Source organism: Boleophthalmus pectinirostris, unplaced genomic scaffold, assembly GCF_026225935.1.
Source record: "Boleophthalmus pectinirostris isolate CB_2022bp ecotype Guang Dong unplaced genomic scaffold, ASM2622593v1 HiC_scaffold_16, whole genome shotgun sequence".
Classification (NCBI taxonomy): Eukaryota; Metazoa; Chordata; class Actinopteri; order Gobiiformes; family Gobiidae; genus Boleophthalmus; species Boleophthalmus pectinirostris.
Genome location: NW_026571095.1, coordinates 32339634 through 32357643, shown reverse-complemented (window position 1 = coordinate 32357643; position 18010 = coordinate 32339634). Strand labels below are relative to the sequence as shown.

At 41.7% G+C, this 18010-nt stretch overlaps 1 protein-coding gene across 1 annotated transcript in view; it reads right to left on the bottom strand.

The window, feature by feature from the left end:
- The window catches only part of LOC110165864 (cadherin-6-like), a 33944-nt gene extending 16250 nt beyond the window's left edge, over nucleotides 1-17694 (bottom strand). The window contains exons 1-4 of the mRNA XM_055151624.1: nucleotides 17637-17694; nucleotides 14925-15044; nucleotides 8962-9135; nucleotides 487-674 (exon numbers count right to left, since the gene is read on the bottom strand). Coding sequence (XP_055007599.1) covers nucleotides 487-674; nucleotides 8962-9135; nucleotides 14925-15000 — 438 coding nt within the window. The 5' untranslated portion in view covers nucleotides 15001-15044; nucleotides 17637-17694. The remainder of the gene's footprint in view (nucleotides 1-486; nucleotides 675-8961; nucleotides 9136-14924; nucleotides 15045-17636) is intronic.
- Nucleotides 17695-18010: the final 316 nt, after the last annotated feature.

The following is an 18010-nucleotide window of genomic DNA, read 5'->3' as shown; positions in this document are numbered from 1 at the left end:
CCTGGTTTTAGTCCTGGTTTAGTCCTGGTTTAGACCTGGTTTCAGTCCTGGTTTAGTCCTGGTTTAGACCTGGTTCAGTCCTGTTTAGTCCTGTTTAGTCCTGGTTTAGTCCTGGTTTAGTCCATACACGGCGCAAAAGTTCAGCCTCTTCACAGTTATTTTGTTGAGAGTCACTTTAATACTGTAATAGTCGTGTAATATTTTACATTTTAAACGCAGTAATATTATAATATAACAAATTACTTTGAAATGACAGAAACAAGTCATAAATAAATTACAGTTTTGACTTTGAAACTGGAGCCCAAAACGTCACGTGAGGCTCATTGTGTTTTCTGATGAACTAAGTCTAATTATCAGCTTTAATGAAACACGGTCTGTGGTCACGTGTTTCTGATCTGAGGTGTAAAGACCCACAGACGTGACTTCAGATAAAAACGTCGTTCTCTTCTCGTCGTCTCGGCTCTTGGTTTCGTGATGGTGTCTGACCTTGTTGACGGTGATGACTCCCTCCTGGCTCTGCTTGTCGGTGGAGATGTGGAACACGTCCATGCCGTCTCCGCTCACGATGGTGAAGAACATCTCGGCGTTCTGCCCGATGTCTCTGTCCGTGGCCCGGACTCGCCCAACGGGAGAGCCGTGTTTAAACGACTCTGGAACGCGGAACTGGTAGATACCTGAACACACAAAGAAAGAAAGAAAGAAAGAAAGAGAAAAAGATGTTATCAATCACTTTTTATTTCCACACTGGGGTTTTTGGAGTTGTTCCTGCAGACGCTTGGAATCCGTGTATCATTCGTTCATTCGTTTTTCAAAATAAAACCAAAAATAAGAAAACAAAAAATCCAAAATGAAAAAACGATGATTAGTTTTTCAGTTTTTAATTTTGTGTTTAAATGAATAATGGAAAAAAAAACTGCTGTTTCCCGTTTCCTGTGACTTAGCGTCTGTTCACACGACAACGTTTTTTGGTCGAAACTCGGGACGGGCATTCGATTAAATTTTCTTAATCGATCGTCGGAAGAATTAACGATCGATTATCAATTAATCATTAACGTTTTTATATTAAAATGATCATCATTATTATTACTATCTGCACTACTGATCTGCATAAATAAATTCAACTTTACGACATATAAACCGTAACGACTCTAGAGCCACATCAGCCCGTTTGACATTATAATGTGTTTAATTCAGTTTTGTGCAACTCTCACAGAAACGAAACTTAAAACCGCATCGCTAATTTGCATAAACTAAGCGAAGATAAAACTACAGCTCTTGTGTCACTGATGCGGTTCAATTTCTGTCGGATTAAAAGACACGACTCAGGTGAATACAGGTTAGTGTGACCAGATTTACGTTTGTCAAAACCAGGACACTGTACGGGGGGAGGGAGGCGGGGACTCGTCATCAACATCGAGCGACTCTCACCTGGTAAAACTTTTCACACTGGACACAGAAACATATGTGCTGCTTTGTTCACTGTGCACATGGACTCACACTTGTCCCGAACGCAACGGAAAGTCTGGAATTTCTTGTACAAATCATCGTTAAATACACATTTGTGCTTCGGTACGTTGCAGACTGACCCACCGTTTGTGCTTGTGTCTCGTTCCTTCTGTTTGGTCACGCTACACACAGCAACCTACATTCAGTTTGTCGATTAAAATTAACGTAATCGATGAAATTCTTAATGATCAATTATCGATTTATCGACTAATCATGCCCATCCCTAGTCGAAACAGTGAAGTTTGTTTTCGTATTGGTCTTTCGTCCACACAGAGCCGACGTTTTGGGTGGTGGCGAAAACTGTATTTTTTGAGAACGCCTCCACAGACCGAGCAGAGCGTTGGTACAGGTGTAGCCCACGGAGCCGCTCCTGTCGCCCAGCAACCGAGACACACTTCTAACTCTAAGGCTACGTTCAGACTGCAGGGCTTAACGCTCAATTCCGATTTTTTTGTGAAATCCGATGTTTTTGCGAGGTCGTTCACATTTCCAATTAAATGCGACTTGTCTGTGACTTCAGTGTGAACGGTAAACGGCCCGAAAGTCTCCCGCATGTGCACTGGAGACACGACGACGTCAACCCCATGCGTCAACCGCAGCGAGCGTGCTCTGTGTTTACGGAAGTTGTCCAAATATGGTCGCGAGCATTGAGCACCTGGCGAGTTTACAGTTCCGGTTTCCGCCTGCTTCAGCGCAGAATAGTGACGTTTGTCGCTTGTTGATAACGTGTAGGTCGGATGGATGCGCTTTGGCCGTTCAGACTGAAGTCGCATGTCAAAAGATCGGATATGTATCGGTTTCAGGAGCACATATCCAAGTGGCCTGAGTCGCATTTGAAAAATTCTGATCTGTGCCGTTCAGACTGTCGTTAAAAGATCGGATACAGGTCACATAGAACGCCAAAAAATCGGATTTGGGTCACTTCAGGCTGCAGTCTGAACGCAGCCTAATACTAACAACACGCACCGCAGATTACACACATGGATCAATAACAAAGATTATGCACAAGTAATTAAACTGTTGGATTTTCAGACCAAGTTATTCTAATAATTCTCATCCAAATCTTATGGCTAAAAACAAAAACTTATGTTTAACAAAACAGATACATTTCTGGGATGAATCTAAAATAGTTTAAATTACCTTAAAGTAAAAAAACAACAACAAAAGAACAATGATGAGATTTGCATTATTAAATGTTATTATCATTGTTTACAGCGCCACATACAGGTGTGGCAGGTGTATTACATCGTTTTCACTCAGTGCTCCGTTGTCGTGTGGACGTGAATATTTACTGATGCAAAGAAAGAGACACGGGGATAGGAGAGCGAGAGGTATGGAGAGGAGGAAAAGAGGAGAGAAGAGAGAGAAGAGGGAGTAAAGAGAGAGAGGAAGGAAGGGGTAGAGAGGAGAGAAGGAAGAGTGGGAGAGAGAGAAGATAGAGGTAACAGGGCGAGACAAAAGGAGAAGAAAGATAAGAGGGGGGGAGAAAGGAAAGAGAGGAGGAGGACAGGGAAAGAAGAGAGAGATAGAGAGACATACGGGATAGAGAGGAAAGGAAGAAAGACAGGAGGAGGATAGAGGGATGAGAGGACAGAGGGGAGGAACGGAGAGGGAAGAAAGAGGAGAAATAGAGGAAAGCGAAAGGAAGGAGTGACAGAAAGAAAGAGAGATGGGGAGAGGAAAGCGAAAGGGATAGAGAGGAGGAAAAGAGGAGGAGAGAGCAAAAGAGAAAGAAGAGGGAGTACAGAGAGAGAGAAAGAGGGGGGTAGAGGAGAAAGAGGTGAGAAAGGGGAAGAAAGATAAATGGGGGATGGAAGAGAAAAGTGCAGAAAGGAGAAAGGAAAGAGAGGAGTGGAAGAGAGAATGAAAGGAGAAAAAGAGGGGAGGGAAGGAGGGATGAAAGGAGGGACAGTGAGGAGGAAAACAGGAGGAGAGAGATTGAAAAAGAAAAAGGAGGGGGTTAGAGGAGAAAGAGGTAAGAGGTGAGAGGGAGAGCCAAAAGGGGAAGATAGATAAAAGGCGGGCTAGAAAGGAGAAAGGAAAGAGAGGAGTGGGGAGAGAATGAAAGGAGGAAAAGAGGGGAGGAAAGGAAGAGAGACGGGAGAGAGACAGAGGGGAGGAACGGAGAGGGAAGAAAGCGAAGGTAAAAGAAAGAGAAGTGAGAGAAAGGAAAGAGGAAACGGGGGAGAGGAGAGGAAAAGAAGAGAGGGATAAGTGATGGAGGAGGAAGAAAGTGAGACGAGGGAGGGAGAAAGACCGAAGATAAAACCGAGTGGAGGGAAAGAACGCGATGAGACAGAAGAGAAGGAAAAGAAAGAAAAGGAAGGAAGTGAAAAAGAGAAAATCGAGAAAGACGAGGAGAGACAGGAGAAGGAAAGACGAAAGAAAGTGAAGCTGTAGAGGAGCAGAGACACAGAAATGGAGATGAGACGGAAGAAAAGAGCGACAGAAACGAGGGAGATAAAGGAGAAGAAGATGAGGGGAGGAGGGGGAACTTTGCTGTACTTTTTCAGCGTCAGAGTGCGGAGAGTTTGTTGTGGATCGCTCATGACTCAGCGGGACTGCAGTGTGCCGCCGATCCTGCAGCATCTGTTTAACGACTAAATCCTTTTGTTGGTTTTCACATTATCAGCTCCGGCACACTCTGTTTCCACGGAAATCTATCACAATATACGGTTATTATTCTCCTCGTAATCCTCGCCACGGTAAACACCACGGCCCACGCTGAACTCTCCGCGCTTCTGTGACGCAAAACGGACTCCGGCCAGATGTGAACGTGCGCTGCGTAACTTTTCTGGCGGACAGAACGTCGAAAGGTGCTGTTGTTTCGTCAGGAATGTTTCACAGTGCGGCATTAAAGCTTTCTGTCCTCATGGAGACCAAACCTGACCACGTTACAGTCAGTCTGCGGAACATAAATGGGCGTTTCTTCCCTTTTCTTCTTCTCCTTCCTCGAGGAGCTGTCAACATCTGGTCTAACATATATGTCAAAGTAGTTTATTTTATTTTATTTTATTTTTATTATATTATTTATATATTATTATATTATTTAAATTATTTATTATATTATTTATTATTTATTGTATATTTTATTTATTTATTTATTATATTTTTTGTCCTGTTCTAAGGTTCGTTCATTCTTTTTTCAAAATAAAACCAAAAATAAGAACATGAAAAAACAACATTTTTCTTCATTATTTGTGTTTTGTATCTGTTAAAAACAGATAATGATTCGTTTTTTTCATTTTTTGATTTTGTGTTTAAATGAAAAATCAGTCCTGGTCTCAGTCCCAGTCACAGTCCTGGTCCTGATCCCAGTCTCAGTCATGGTCTATGGCCCGGTCACAGTCCTGGGCTCAGTCTCGGTCTCAGTCCCGGGCTCAGTCTTGGTCTCAGTCCTGGGCTCAGTCCTGGTCTCAGACCCGGTCTCAGCCTCGGTCTCAGTCCTGGTCCTGATCACAGTATCAGTCCTGGTCTCAGTCCCGGTCTCAGTCCTGGTCTCAGTCCCAGTCTCAGCCTCGGACTCAGTTCTAGGCCTGGTTCCGGTCTGGTCCTGGTCTCAGTCCTGATCACCCGTGGGGTTAGGGTTAGGGGTCCCAACACTCAGTCCTGGTTTAGTCCTGTTTTAGTCCTGGTTCAGTCCTGGGATCAGTCCGGCATCGCAGTTTAAGTCACGGAAACGGTAATCTGCTTTTTCCATTCTTCATTTAAACACAAAATCGAAAAGTGAAAAATTTAATCATTATCTGTTTTTTCATTTTGGTTTTGGAGATAAATAATGAAGAAAATAGTTGTTTTTTCGTTTTGGTTTTATTTTGAAAAACGAATGAACAAATGACACACAAATTCTGGGTTCCAAGACGCAAAATGACATGCAAAATTTGAGATTATTTCAACAAAAAAATGCCTAAATTATTGACCTGCAAAATGTCAAATTTTTGAGACACCATTTTAATTTGAAAAAAAATATATATATATTAAAGGTGCATTGTGTAACTTTTTTGCTAGAGCCTGTGTCATTTTTTCATGAAATGTTCTACAGTATGGCCAAGTTACAGCTCAGATCTGTGGAGTCTGCGGTCGTTTTGAGAAATAAAACAAACACAACATATATTCGTTTAATGCCGTACTGCGGAACATCTCAGGCAAAGCAATAACATCGCCACGGAGACGAGCAACAGTGGACTCTTGACCAGAAAAGTTCAGCAGTGCCCCAGTCCAGATATATTGTATAAGCAGATCATCGTGAGGTCCAAGTAAGTCCCTTGCGTACTACCTGCACCTATCAGGAAGTGCGTGTTAGCTTGCTAGTTGTTGTTCAAAACTCTGAAAAACTGTAAACTACAGGACGCTCAAAATCCATAAGGAAAGCGAGGAATAAAAGTGAGGAAAATCTGAGTTAGTTCTGTTTTTCTAGTGTTTTTTCGCGAGAGTAAAATCAGGTAGAGCGTCTTTAGTAAAATACTTTTAAAGGGTTTTTGAAAATCCCCTTCCCCCTGACCCCGGCGGAGGTCTGCTCTGCGTTTACACTGTTCTGCTGATGAACGTTTCATTAGGCTGAACTCATTAAGAGGCTTTGCGAGAATTAAAACTACCCGCCTCACTTAAGCTCCAAAATGGATTTTCCTTAAGTCACCCAGGTCACGAACTCGACGTTTATGATGGACAACTTCATAACGACGAACGGACGCAGGGACGAGGTCGGTGTGGAAGGGCATCTGATGTAAGAACTAAGAGAGTAAGAGTCGCTGCGAGAAGTTCAGCTTTTCAATGTCAGCCATAAAGTTCTGAGTTATTAAAAGCCACACTTCAGAACTTTTTCAGTGGAGGATACGTCGCTTGCTTGTTTTCATGGCGCTGTTATAGCTTTGTATAAAATGTTCCTCAGTAGATCTTTTTCACAACGGCTGGAAGTGCTGCGATGTCGGGGAAACGCAGGGGTGTAGGCAGTCACCCACTTCTCCCGACGTGAAAAAATAACAAAAATAATAAATATAAAATAGCTGCAACTTCAATGTCAAACCCGAGCTACTGGCAATGATGAAAACAAAACTGCACAAGCTCATGATATCTGCAGGAATGTCCTACAGTGACCTGATCCATGAGGGACCAGGACAAAAACAGGACTAAAACAGGTCTAAACCAGGTCTAAATCAGGACTGAGTGTCTGGACAAGCCCGGAGGTGCGCCCGTGTAGACTGTCGGGTGACCGCGGGTGAAAGGACCAGCGTAGAGCTTCGTGCCTCAAAGGGGTAAACACAGCCATTGCCCGATCGCGCTTTGAAAACATCCTTCTCCACAGGTTTGGGGTTCTCCCTCTCGCTCTCAAGTTCAAGATTAGTCCTGGTTTAGTCCTGGTTTAGGCCTGGTTTAGTCCTGGTTTATTTCTGGTTTAGTCCTAGTTTAGACCTGGTTTAGACCTGGTTTAGTCCTGGTTTAGACCTGGTTTAGACCTGGTTTAGTCCTGGTTTAGACCTGGTTTAGACCTGGTTTAGTCTTGGTTTATTTCTGGTTTAGTCCTAGTTTAGACCTGGTTTGGCCTGGTTTAGACCTGGTTTAGTCCTGGTTTAGACCTGGTTTAGACCTGGTTTATTTCTGGTTTAGTCCTGATTTAGACCTGGTTTAATCCTGGTCAATCCTGGTTTAGTCCTGGTTTAGAACCTGGTTTAGTCCTGGTTTAGTCCTGGTTTAGACCTGGTTTAGTCCTGATTTAGTCCTGGTTTATTTCTGGTTTAGTCCTAGTTTAGACCTGGTTTAGTCCTGGTTTAGTCCTAGTTTAGACCTGATTTAGTAATGGTTTATTTCTGGTTTAGACCTGGTTTAGTCCTGGTCAATCCTGGTTTAGTCCTGGTTTAGACCTGGTTTAGTTCTGGTTTATTTCTGGTTTAGTCCTTGTTTAGACCTGGTTTAGACCTGGTTTAGTCCTCCTGGTTCAAATATTACTTTAAAATAAACTAAAAATCTATATGACACCTGTGTGTATTTTGGCATGTCAAGTTGAGTGTATGAAAGAAGAAAAAGACGGTGTGCGGGATTTTTCTCTATAAAATACGTTCTCTAAAACCACTACGTAAACACCGTGCGTCACATCCAGGAGCTCAGGGAATGACTCATGATGGACTACGGAAAGTTTACAGCCGCGGAGGATAAATACGAAACAACTTATGAAGGAAAAGGCGCGTGGTACAGACGACCAAAGTGAAATGGTGAGTAGCTTAATTAATGCACCGCAAATATCGTTATCGCTGCAAAACTTCGTCTCTTGTTGTCAACTATTGTTTTGTACGGAGGCCGAGAGGGGTCACAACAAACGCAAACGCCGCAACAAATACAAATGCAACAACGACAAAAAGACAAAAAAGCACAACAACAAACAAACGCAACAAAAAACGCACACAAACAAAGCCACAACGGAAGTGACCGCGGGACTCTATTTTCCGACGGACCGATCAAGCGGCAAGTGAAGAAGAAGAACTACAACGTGAAAAGTAAAGGAACGGAGAAGTTGGAAACATACGTAAAAGTAATTAATTTTTTTATCATTATTCGTTTCATTCGTTGTAGTTCTTCTTCTTCACTTGCCGCTTGATCGGTCCGTCGAAAATAGAGTCCCGCGGTCACTTCCGTTGTGGCTTTTTGATGTGTTGTGGCTTTTTGATGTGTTGTGGCTTTTTGATGTGTTGTGGCTTTTTGTTGTGTTGTGGCTTTTTAATGTGTTGTGGCTTTTTGATGTGTTGTGGCTTTTTAATGTGTTGTGGCTTTTTGATGTGTTTGTGACTTTTTGATGTGTTGTGGCTTTTTGATGTGTTTGGTTTTTTGATGTGTTGTGGCTTTTTGATGTGTTGTGACTTTTTGTGTGGTTTTTGATGTGTGTGGCTTTTTGATGTGTTGTGTTTTTGTGTTGTGGCTTTTTATTTGTGCTTTGCTTTTAATGTGTTGTGTGTGCTTTTTGATGTGTTGTGGTTTTTGATGTGTGGCTTTTTGTTTGTTGTGGCTTTTTGTTGTGTTGTGGCTTTTTAATGTATTGTGACTTTTTGATGTGGCTTTTTGATGTGTTGTGGCTTTTTGATGTGTTGTGGCTTTTTGATGTGTTGTGGCTTTTTGATGTGTTGCGGCATCTGCGTTTGTGTTGTGGCTTTTGTATTTTTTGCATTAAAATAGAGTCCTTCGGTCATTTCCGTTGTGGCTTTTTTTGGTGTGTTGTGGCTTTTTGTCGTGTTGTCGCATTTGTATTTCGTTGCGGCGTTTGCGTTTGTTGTGACCCCTCTCGGCATACGTAGTTTTGTGATTTAAAACATAATTCATCCACTCAACTATGAATACATAAACAACGTAAAAAGTTTAGTGTTTAAACGTGAGAAAACACAGGAGTCACAGGAGCAGCTCTGCGTCTCTGGTGTAAATTGAAGCTTTTAAAAGTACGTGCGGGTGGAGCTGGGTGGGTGCTAGACTCACTGTGGGTGAAGCTGGGTGCGTTGTCGTTCACGTCGGTCAGGGTGATGTTGACTATGGTGCTCCCGGTCAGTCCTCCTCTCTGACCGGCCATGTCTTTAGCCTCGATCACCACCTGGTAGTGCTCCCTCTGCTCACGGTCCATGTCGCCGGGCCCCAGCGCCGTGCGGATCACCCCTGAAAACAAAACACAACACACAGCCGCTTTACACGAGGAAACGAGGTCAAACGCCAACACCGTCCAGCTCTGGTACTTCGTATTTATTCATATTATTACTATATTATTTCATATTTATGGCCCAGTTTTTCTCTCCTCTCCTCTGAGCCGTTTCTGCGGAGGAAGCATCTCTGGAGGATTTCATTAGTTCTTGAACACTGTGCCCGCTGGGAGCTACTTTACAGACATTGTCCTTGTGTCTGTTATAGTAATAATCTCTGACCCCCTGTGGATTATTGTGTTATAACTTACACTTTTTAAAATTGCAATATTGATCAAAAACGACGACAAACGAAGCAAGTTTTCATCACAACAAAACGGCGGATGCTGTGGGTCCCTCCTACGGACAGCAGCATGTCATTCTAGTCAGCAGTGGATTTATTTATTTTTTTTTTATTTGTAACAAAATGAATACACGACATTTCTGAATCCTATGTGTCCAACTATCCATCCTTCCATCCATTTTCTTCCTCTTTATCCGGGGCTGGATCGCGGAAGCAGAAGTCTAAGGAGGGATACATAGACTTCCTTTTCCGTGCACACTTCCTCCAGCTCCTCCGGTTGTGGCAGCTGAGGTGTTCCCTCCAGCGTATCATTGGTCCAAGGGAGACGTCCAGGAAGCATCCGGAACAGATGCCCGAGCCACCTCAACTGGCTCCTCTCGACGTGGAGGAGCAGCGGCTCTACTCCGAGATCCTCCCGTGTGACTGAGCTCCTCTCCCTGTCTCTAAACCAGGGGTGTCAAACTCATTTTGTTCCGGGGGCCGTATCCACCTACTTTGATCTCAAAGGGGCCGGATCAGAAAACTCATGGCATATAAACCCCAAAAATAACAATAAGTTTAAATATTTGTGCAGAGAAACACAAATCTATTACAGAAATCTTTTTTAATTGATGAACTCTTTCTTTTACAAAATATTATAATATTATGAACAAACTGAAACTTTAAGAAAAATGTAATTTCAACACAATATTTTAACATGAACTTGTATGTAAACAGGAATAAGTAAATTTTTGTTGTAAAATCCTGCACTCGGCTCCACTTTTCTCATTTTGGACATTTTTCTGATGAGGGTGTCACGGTCAACAGTCAAAACGATCGTCCTTTAAGAGCGTTTGGAAAGAGACAAGTCTTCATTTGTGCTGCTCTGGTGGGAGGGGCCACGTACAGAGACGCTGGAGATGCTGCTGTAATAAACACCACAGAAAATTACTAATATTTTAATCGAAAATATAATTACAATATTTTAGTAGAAAGTCAGCTGAGGGCCAGATTAAAAGTCTTGGAGGGCCGGATCTGGCCCCTGGGCCTTATGTTTGACACCTGTGCTCTAAGGGATCGCACAGCCACCCTGCGAAGGAAACTCATTTTGACTGCTTTTATTCACTGTTCTACAATCTCTATATTAAAAAATAAAAACAAAAAAAACTATACTTATTTACATAAAAAAATAAAATAAAAATCTAAACCAAATCAAAATCAAAATAAACTTTGTTAAGCAAAATTGTTTCAAATTGATTATATGAGTTTAGAGATCATTTGACACACAAATTGAAATTGCGATCAAAAGTAAATTAACTGCACAACCTTGGTTACAGAGCTATAGTTTTGTTGCTTGTTTAGAGGAAGGAAACTTTTTTATGCAACACGTTTGACATTTTCAAAGTTTCAGTGATTAAACATGGGCCTGTAACTTTGCACAAGAAGTGGTTTAACAAAAACTTTCAGTATCACGGCCGTCATTTACCCATTATGTTTTACTGAACCTTATCGAATCACTTTGGAATATATCGTATCGAACTGAAAGTGAACTGTATCGAGATATGTATCGTATCGTGGCCTATGTATCGAGGTATGTATCGTATAGGCAACTTCTTAATGACACCCAGCCCAAGTTACAGGTCAGATCAGTGGAGAGGCGACGTCACAATTCCTGTTTTTCTAGCCGTAAAACCACCTGTAATTAAATAAATGTAAAGTGGACCTGTTTAACGTCACACTGTGCAACGTTCTAGGCCGAGCAATGCCGTATCCATGGAAACAAGCAGGTTAACGGGCCCCTCAACCAAAAAAATGACGCTGGAGTGCAGAAATCGTCCGAGAGGTAAATAAACGGGGATGTGCGCGGAGCCGGTGCACTCAGCCGTTTGGATAATCTGCTTTGCTCATCTGTGGACATTAACCGCGGGATTAAACCGACGCGGATTACAGATTACAGACAGCGATAGAGTCCGAGGCTGACGGCACAAACGACGCGCTCACTCTGACACCGTTTGGTCCACTGTGTAACTTCGCTGGTAGCCGGTTTGCCTGTTTACGGGTCGGGTCTGCGGAGAGGCGAGCGCACTCAGAGTAAAGAACGTTCATCGACGCAATCAAATAAATCCCAGATAGATTAGTTTAAAGGTGCACCATGTGACTTTGTGGTTAGGGGTCCGTCACCTGCTTGTTTCCATGGATACGTCATTGCTCCGTCTGGAAATGTTCCACAGTGTGACATTAAACAGCTCTACCTTACAAATGATTCAATTACGGGTGGTTTTATAGCTCAAAAATACCAAGAAAAACAAAAAAAACAAAGGCATTTTGACTGTGAGTGGGGTCGCCTCTCCACAGATCTGACCTGTAACTTGGTCTGGTTTGGTCTCCATGAAGATAGAAAGGTTTAATGCCATAGTGTAATTGTAGTTGTAGTACTTGAGACCGGTCGTGATCTCGACATCGGCCTCGAGATCACTTTTTTACGGTCTTGGTCTCGTCTCGGACTCGGTCTTGTCTCAGTCTTCATGGCGCTTGGTCTCGGTCTCGTCTCGGAATCGAGGTCTGGCGCTTGACGAATGCGATCATATTTCATTACAATACATTCGTTCATTCGTTTTTCAAAATAAAACTAAAAATAAGAAAACGAAATTCATTATTTGTGTCCGAAACCAACATGAAAAAATCAGATAATGATTTGCTTCTTAAGTTTTCGATTTTGTGTTTAAATGTATAATAGAAAAAAAGGATAACGACCGTTTCTCGTTTCCGTGACTTAAACTGCACTGCCAGACTTTTGAGCCGCTTATGGACTGATCCGGGACTGAACCAGGACTAAACCAGGTCTAAACCAAGCCTAAACTATGACTGACCCAGGAGGTGCGCCCGCGTAGACTGTCGGGTGATTAGAACTGAGACCGGGACCAGACCAGGACTAAGACTGATGGAGACCGTTTTAAGTAATGGTTTAAACCTGGTTTAATCCTTGATTAATCCTGGTTTAGTTCTGTTTTGGTCCTGGTTCAGTTCATATGTGGTGCAAAAGTCCGGCATCGCAGTTTAAGTCATGGAAACAGGAAATGGACGTTATAACAGGCATGTTCAAACTATGGCCCGTGGGCCAAATGTGACCCTCAGACAAATTTTTCTTGGCCCTCAGGCTTCCAGGTGAGTTGGCCCACATGATCTTGCATCAATTAAAAATTAACTTCTTACTGCAAGTTTTTTTTTTTTTAAATCTACCTTGATAAAGCTCATATTTAATATTTGTTGTGTGGTTTTAAGGATCTGATGGCTCATTCTAACGTGTTAAACATGCACATATTTTAATTTGTGACAAAGTGGGCCTTTGTCTTATTTTAAACTCACCTTAATTTATGTTAACCATTTTGATTTTGGAAAGACACCTTTTGCTTTGCTTTACCGGGAATTGTTACTCACCTGGGGGAGGTACTTCCTCCTGGGCGGAGTATAAAAGGCAAGCAGGTGTCACTAATTAGGGGGAGACTTCTGTGCAGGTATTTGGTGTTTTGCTTTGAGTTACTTATTTTTTGTCTATTTGCATTTTTGTTGGTTAAACCCAGAAGTCTGTTTTTTTTAAAATAAATTTTGTCTTTTTTTTTTGTGTCATCTGCCTCCTACTTCGACCACTTTGGCCAGCTTCCCCACATAATTATTCACTTAATAATTAATCATTTAATTATTATTATTATTTTGAGCACCAGTCTGCGGCCCTTGATCAGCCCTCTGCTTCGTCTGTGTTTAGATATGTGGCCATTGATGAAAAAAGTTTGGACACCCCTGCATTATAACGCAGTAGAAAACTCCAGAAAGTTGATTTCAGCAGCAGAACTATCCCCTCCTCATCCTCTCCATCTCCTCCTCTTCACCGTCACAGTGTTAAGACCCAGGAGGAGACATTTTCTTTAATAAATCCATCACATTTTTCATTTGAAGACGTCTTAGCTCCGACTCATATTCTTTCCATACATTATTCATGGAACTTCACTCAAATATCTTTTTTATTAGTTCTCTTTGGGGCGAACTTTCTGTCTGTGTTGTGAATAAACTGTTTATAGACGGACTCTTCTGGATTTAATTTTATTCATTTTGCAATTTTCTTAGATTTTGTTAAACAGTAGCACCAAAAGTTTTACGTATTTTTGGGTAATTTGTTCACACAAGACTGTTCAGCCTCCGCTCTTTTCAGTTCCTCTTTCTCCTTAAAAATATTTCTCCACGGTCTGACTTTATATTTGATTGACAGTCTGGTTTTCATCAGATCTAAGCACGGGCAGATGAGAATTCTGTACTTTGGTACGACAGAAGGAGCTTTCAATACATTCAGGTGGATTTGAGAGGGTGAGGAGGCTGGTGGTGACGCTGCTGCGGGGGAGGTGGGATAGACAAAGAAAAAGGGGGACAAAAAGTGTATTTATATGAATGACTTGTGAGGTTTAGAGACAGGCTGTGATTGATTGACAGGCGACAGGAGGGAGGGGCAAGGAGAAAATACATGCTTGTCTCTCCATGGAAATGTTAGACCTGGTTTACTCCAGGTGTAAACCTGGTTTAGTCCTCTTTTAGTCCTGGTTTAGTCCTGGTGTAGTCCTGGTTTTAATCCTGGTGTAGTCCTGGTTTAGTCTTGGTTTAGTCCTTGTTCAGTCCTGTTTTAGTCCTGGTTTAATACTGTTTTAGACCTGGTTTACTCCTGGTGTAGTCCTGGTTTAGACCTGTTTTAGTCCTGTTTAGTCCTGGTTTTAATCCTGGTGTAGTCCTGTTTTAGCCCTGGTTTCATATTGTTTTAGACCTGGTTTACTCCTGGTTTAGTCCTGATGTAGTCCTGATTCAGTTCTGGTTTAGTCCTGGTTCAGTCCTGTTTTAGACCTGGTTTACTCCTGGTGTAGTCCTGGTTTAGACCTGTTTTAGCCCTGGTTTAGTCCTGGTTTAGTCCTGGCTTAGACCTAGTGTAGTCCTGGTGTAGTCCTGGTTTAGACCTGTTTTAGCCCTGGTTTCATATTGTTTTAGACCTGGTTTACTCCTGGTGTAGTCCTGGTTTAGACCTGTTTTAGTCCTGGTTTAGTCCTGGCTTAGACCTAGTGTAGTCCTGGTGTAGTCCTGGTTTAGTCCTGTTTTAGTCCTGTTTTAGTCCTGGCTTAGACCTAGTTGTAGTCCTGGTGTAGTACTGGTTTACTCCTGGTTTAGACTTGGTTTAGTCCTGTTTTTAATCCTGGCGTAATCCTGATTTAGTCCTGGCCACAAGTGCCACTACACCAGTGCAGCTGAACACTCCACCATAGAGATACATGTAACACCCCCCTCCCCCCCAGTGTCATGTCGCTGTCACCGACAAATCAAAAACTCCAACATCTCCACGAGGCAAACCGGTGGCAGAAAAGTTCCCCAGTGAATCTTTAAGTGTTCCGGCGTGATTCCTGTTTCGTGAGACTGTGATTCTGTGTGTAAATGAGGTCCGAGTCGAGTCTTACCGGTGTTGGGGTCCACGGAGAAGTACGGGTGTCCCTGGCTGATGCTGTACACCAGTTTGGCGCTGCTGCCGTACATGCTGTCGTCCGCGTCTGTGGCTGTGACCTGGATCACCGACGTGCCTGGGGAGCCCACACAGAGGTCAGAGGGTGAGGGGGTGAGGGGGTGAGGGGGCGAGGGCTGAGTGCAGTCCCGTGTACGCCCTCACAGCACTGGTTAAAAAACTGAATAATGAATGTTACTCTGAACTCGAACTAGAGTCTGTGCTGAACTCAAGTGTGGCCGTGTTAAAAAGCAAAGGGTTATGACTTATGACCATTTAGATTTCACAGTTTCACAATGCAGTTGACCAAATATAAAAATCCATGCTTGTGTCTGTTATATAGTTATAATCTATAAATCATTACGTTGTTATAATTTGGACATTTTAAATCACAATATTCATTTAAAACGACTTAAGGTGAGACACTGAAAATCTTACATCTAGACATATCAATTTGAAACTTTGGCACGCTGCTTGTATTTTATTTTATTTGATAAAACTTTGGTTATATGAGGTTTGGTTATATATTCTCAAATCGTACCTATCTTGCTCCTCTCTAGCACGCAGCTTGTATAGATTTTTTTAAATATATAAATGTATATAGATAGTTAAAGTTTGGTTATATATTCTCATACCTATCTTGCTGATTGTATAGATTTTTTTCCTATATAAACATCTATGGTTAGTTATATAAAATTTGGTTATATATTCTTGTACCGATCTTTCTCCTCTCTGGCACACTTACACACACACACACACACACACCTCTCTCTTATATAAAACTTGGTTGGTTATATTTTCTTCTTGCTCTTCTCCGGCACACTGCTTGTATAGATTTTTCTTACATAAACATAAATGGTTGGTTATATAAAATTTTGGTAATATATTCTTGTACCTATCTCACTCCTCTCCGGAACACTTCTTGTATACACCTCTTTTTTTTACATATATATAAAACTTAGTTAGTTATATAAAACTTGGTTATATTTTCTTCTCTTCTTGCTCTTCTCTGGCACACAGTTTGGATGTATTTTTTAAATATATATGTATATGGTTAGTTATATAAATTTTGGTTATATATTCTCGTACCGATCTTGCTCCTCTCTGGAACACTTCCTGTATACACCTCTTTCTTATGTAAAACCTGATTAGTTATATAAAAGTTGGTTATATTTCCTTCCTGCTCCTCTCCAGCACACTGCTTGTATAAAAATATACATATATATAAAAAAAAATAAAAAATCTAAATGTATATGGTTAGTTAAAGCTTCCTTAACTTTACCATTGTTGGTGCACTTATGTTATACTACCAAGCTCTAACAGTGACTCTTGTCTGCACTTGTAAATAGTTCATATAGTTTAATTCAAAATGTCTGAAAAACGCAAAATAATATCATTGTGTTAGATTATGAAGAGTAGGGGTGGGATTAAATAAGTTTTCTTCTTCCCACTCCTTTTTGGGCGAAATAGTAATAATAATAGTTATTAGTAGTTGTTGTTATTTTCATTTCTATTATGATTTCACTTATGTCATATGTTCCATTGTATATAAATGTAAATCTTTACTTGCCCAAAATAAATGCATTAAGATATATATCCTCGTACCTATCTCACTCCTCTCAGGAACACTTCCTGTACACACCTTTATCTTATATAAAAACACATGGTTAGTTATATAAAATTTGGTTATATATTTGCTCCTCTCCAGCAAACACTGCTTATATAGATTTCTTTCTCATATAAAAGCATATAGTTAGTAGGGTTGGACGGTATCCAAATTTTGATATGGTTAAACCGTCTCAGAATTTTACCGGAGTATACAGTATTACAGTATTCCCAAAATGTTTTAGTACGACTTTGGTAAACTACGAAGCTGAACCACTGTACGGTCTATGCGTATGACCTGCAGACTTATAATCTCTGAAAAGTTTCACATGAATCATCTCCAGCTCGATAGAAGCACAGAACAGACTCACCATCAGCAGAACACCCCTCTGTCACAGAAAGAACACTCATATTCCACTGAGTCGTGTCCTTTAGTCCCACTGAAGCTGACTAAAGAGCGAGCTGTTTTTTTTTTTTTATCAACGCTTTATAGTTTATGCAAATGAGCCATGTGGTTTTAAGTTTCGTTTCTGTAAAATGTAAACAAATGTGCGTCTGAAGCTAAAATGCTGCGCCGAATTGCAGCAGAAGTACTAGTATTTTATTTATTTTTTTTTTTTTGGGGACCAACTCGCTTGCAGTCGGACTTGCCTTCTCGTCTTGTTCTCCCTTAAGAGCGTCGCGTGACAGCGGAACGAAACTAATCGAACGTCATCTCCCCACAGAGTTAAAAGAAACATTATAGACACTGTTAGTTTTAAATCATGACAGCATTAAATTGAAAATAAAACCACACATTCATTTGTGCTGAGCAAACAAATTTAGATATCAATAAATTCTAATATTATATCAGGTCCTTATGCGCTGCAGATTTTTTAAGTGAGGGTAATGATACTGCAGGATACCGTAATACTGTATTACCGCCCAACCCTAATCTTTAGTTATGTAAAGTTTGGTAATATATTTTCATACCTATCTCGCTCATCTCCTGCACACTCACTACATACACTTCTTTCTCATATAAAACGTGGTTAGTTCTATAAAGTTTGGTGATATATCCTCGTACCGATCTCGCTCCTCTCCGGAACACTTCCTGTATACACCTCTTTGCTGAAGGTGGGCTCGTTGTCGTTGATGTCGTGCAGTTTAATCACAAACTCGGTCTCCGGCTCGAGCTTGAGGCCCGTGCGTTTGTTGACGACGGTGGCCCGGAGGACGTAGAAGGCCTTCTCCTCGCGGTCCAGGCGGCGCGTGGCGTGCAGGTCTCCGTTGTTCTCGTCCAGCACGAAGATGGAGCCGGCCCCCTCACCGGAGAGTACGTACTTCACCGCCCCGTCGCCCCTCGGTCCTGATCCGACTGCAGCTGTAAAAGGACACACACAAGAAGGTTAGACTACACGGACGTAAAGTGAACTCGAAAACTAAACACAACCCGCAAAT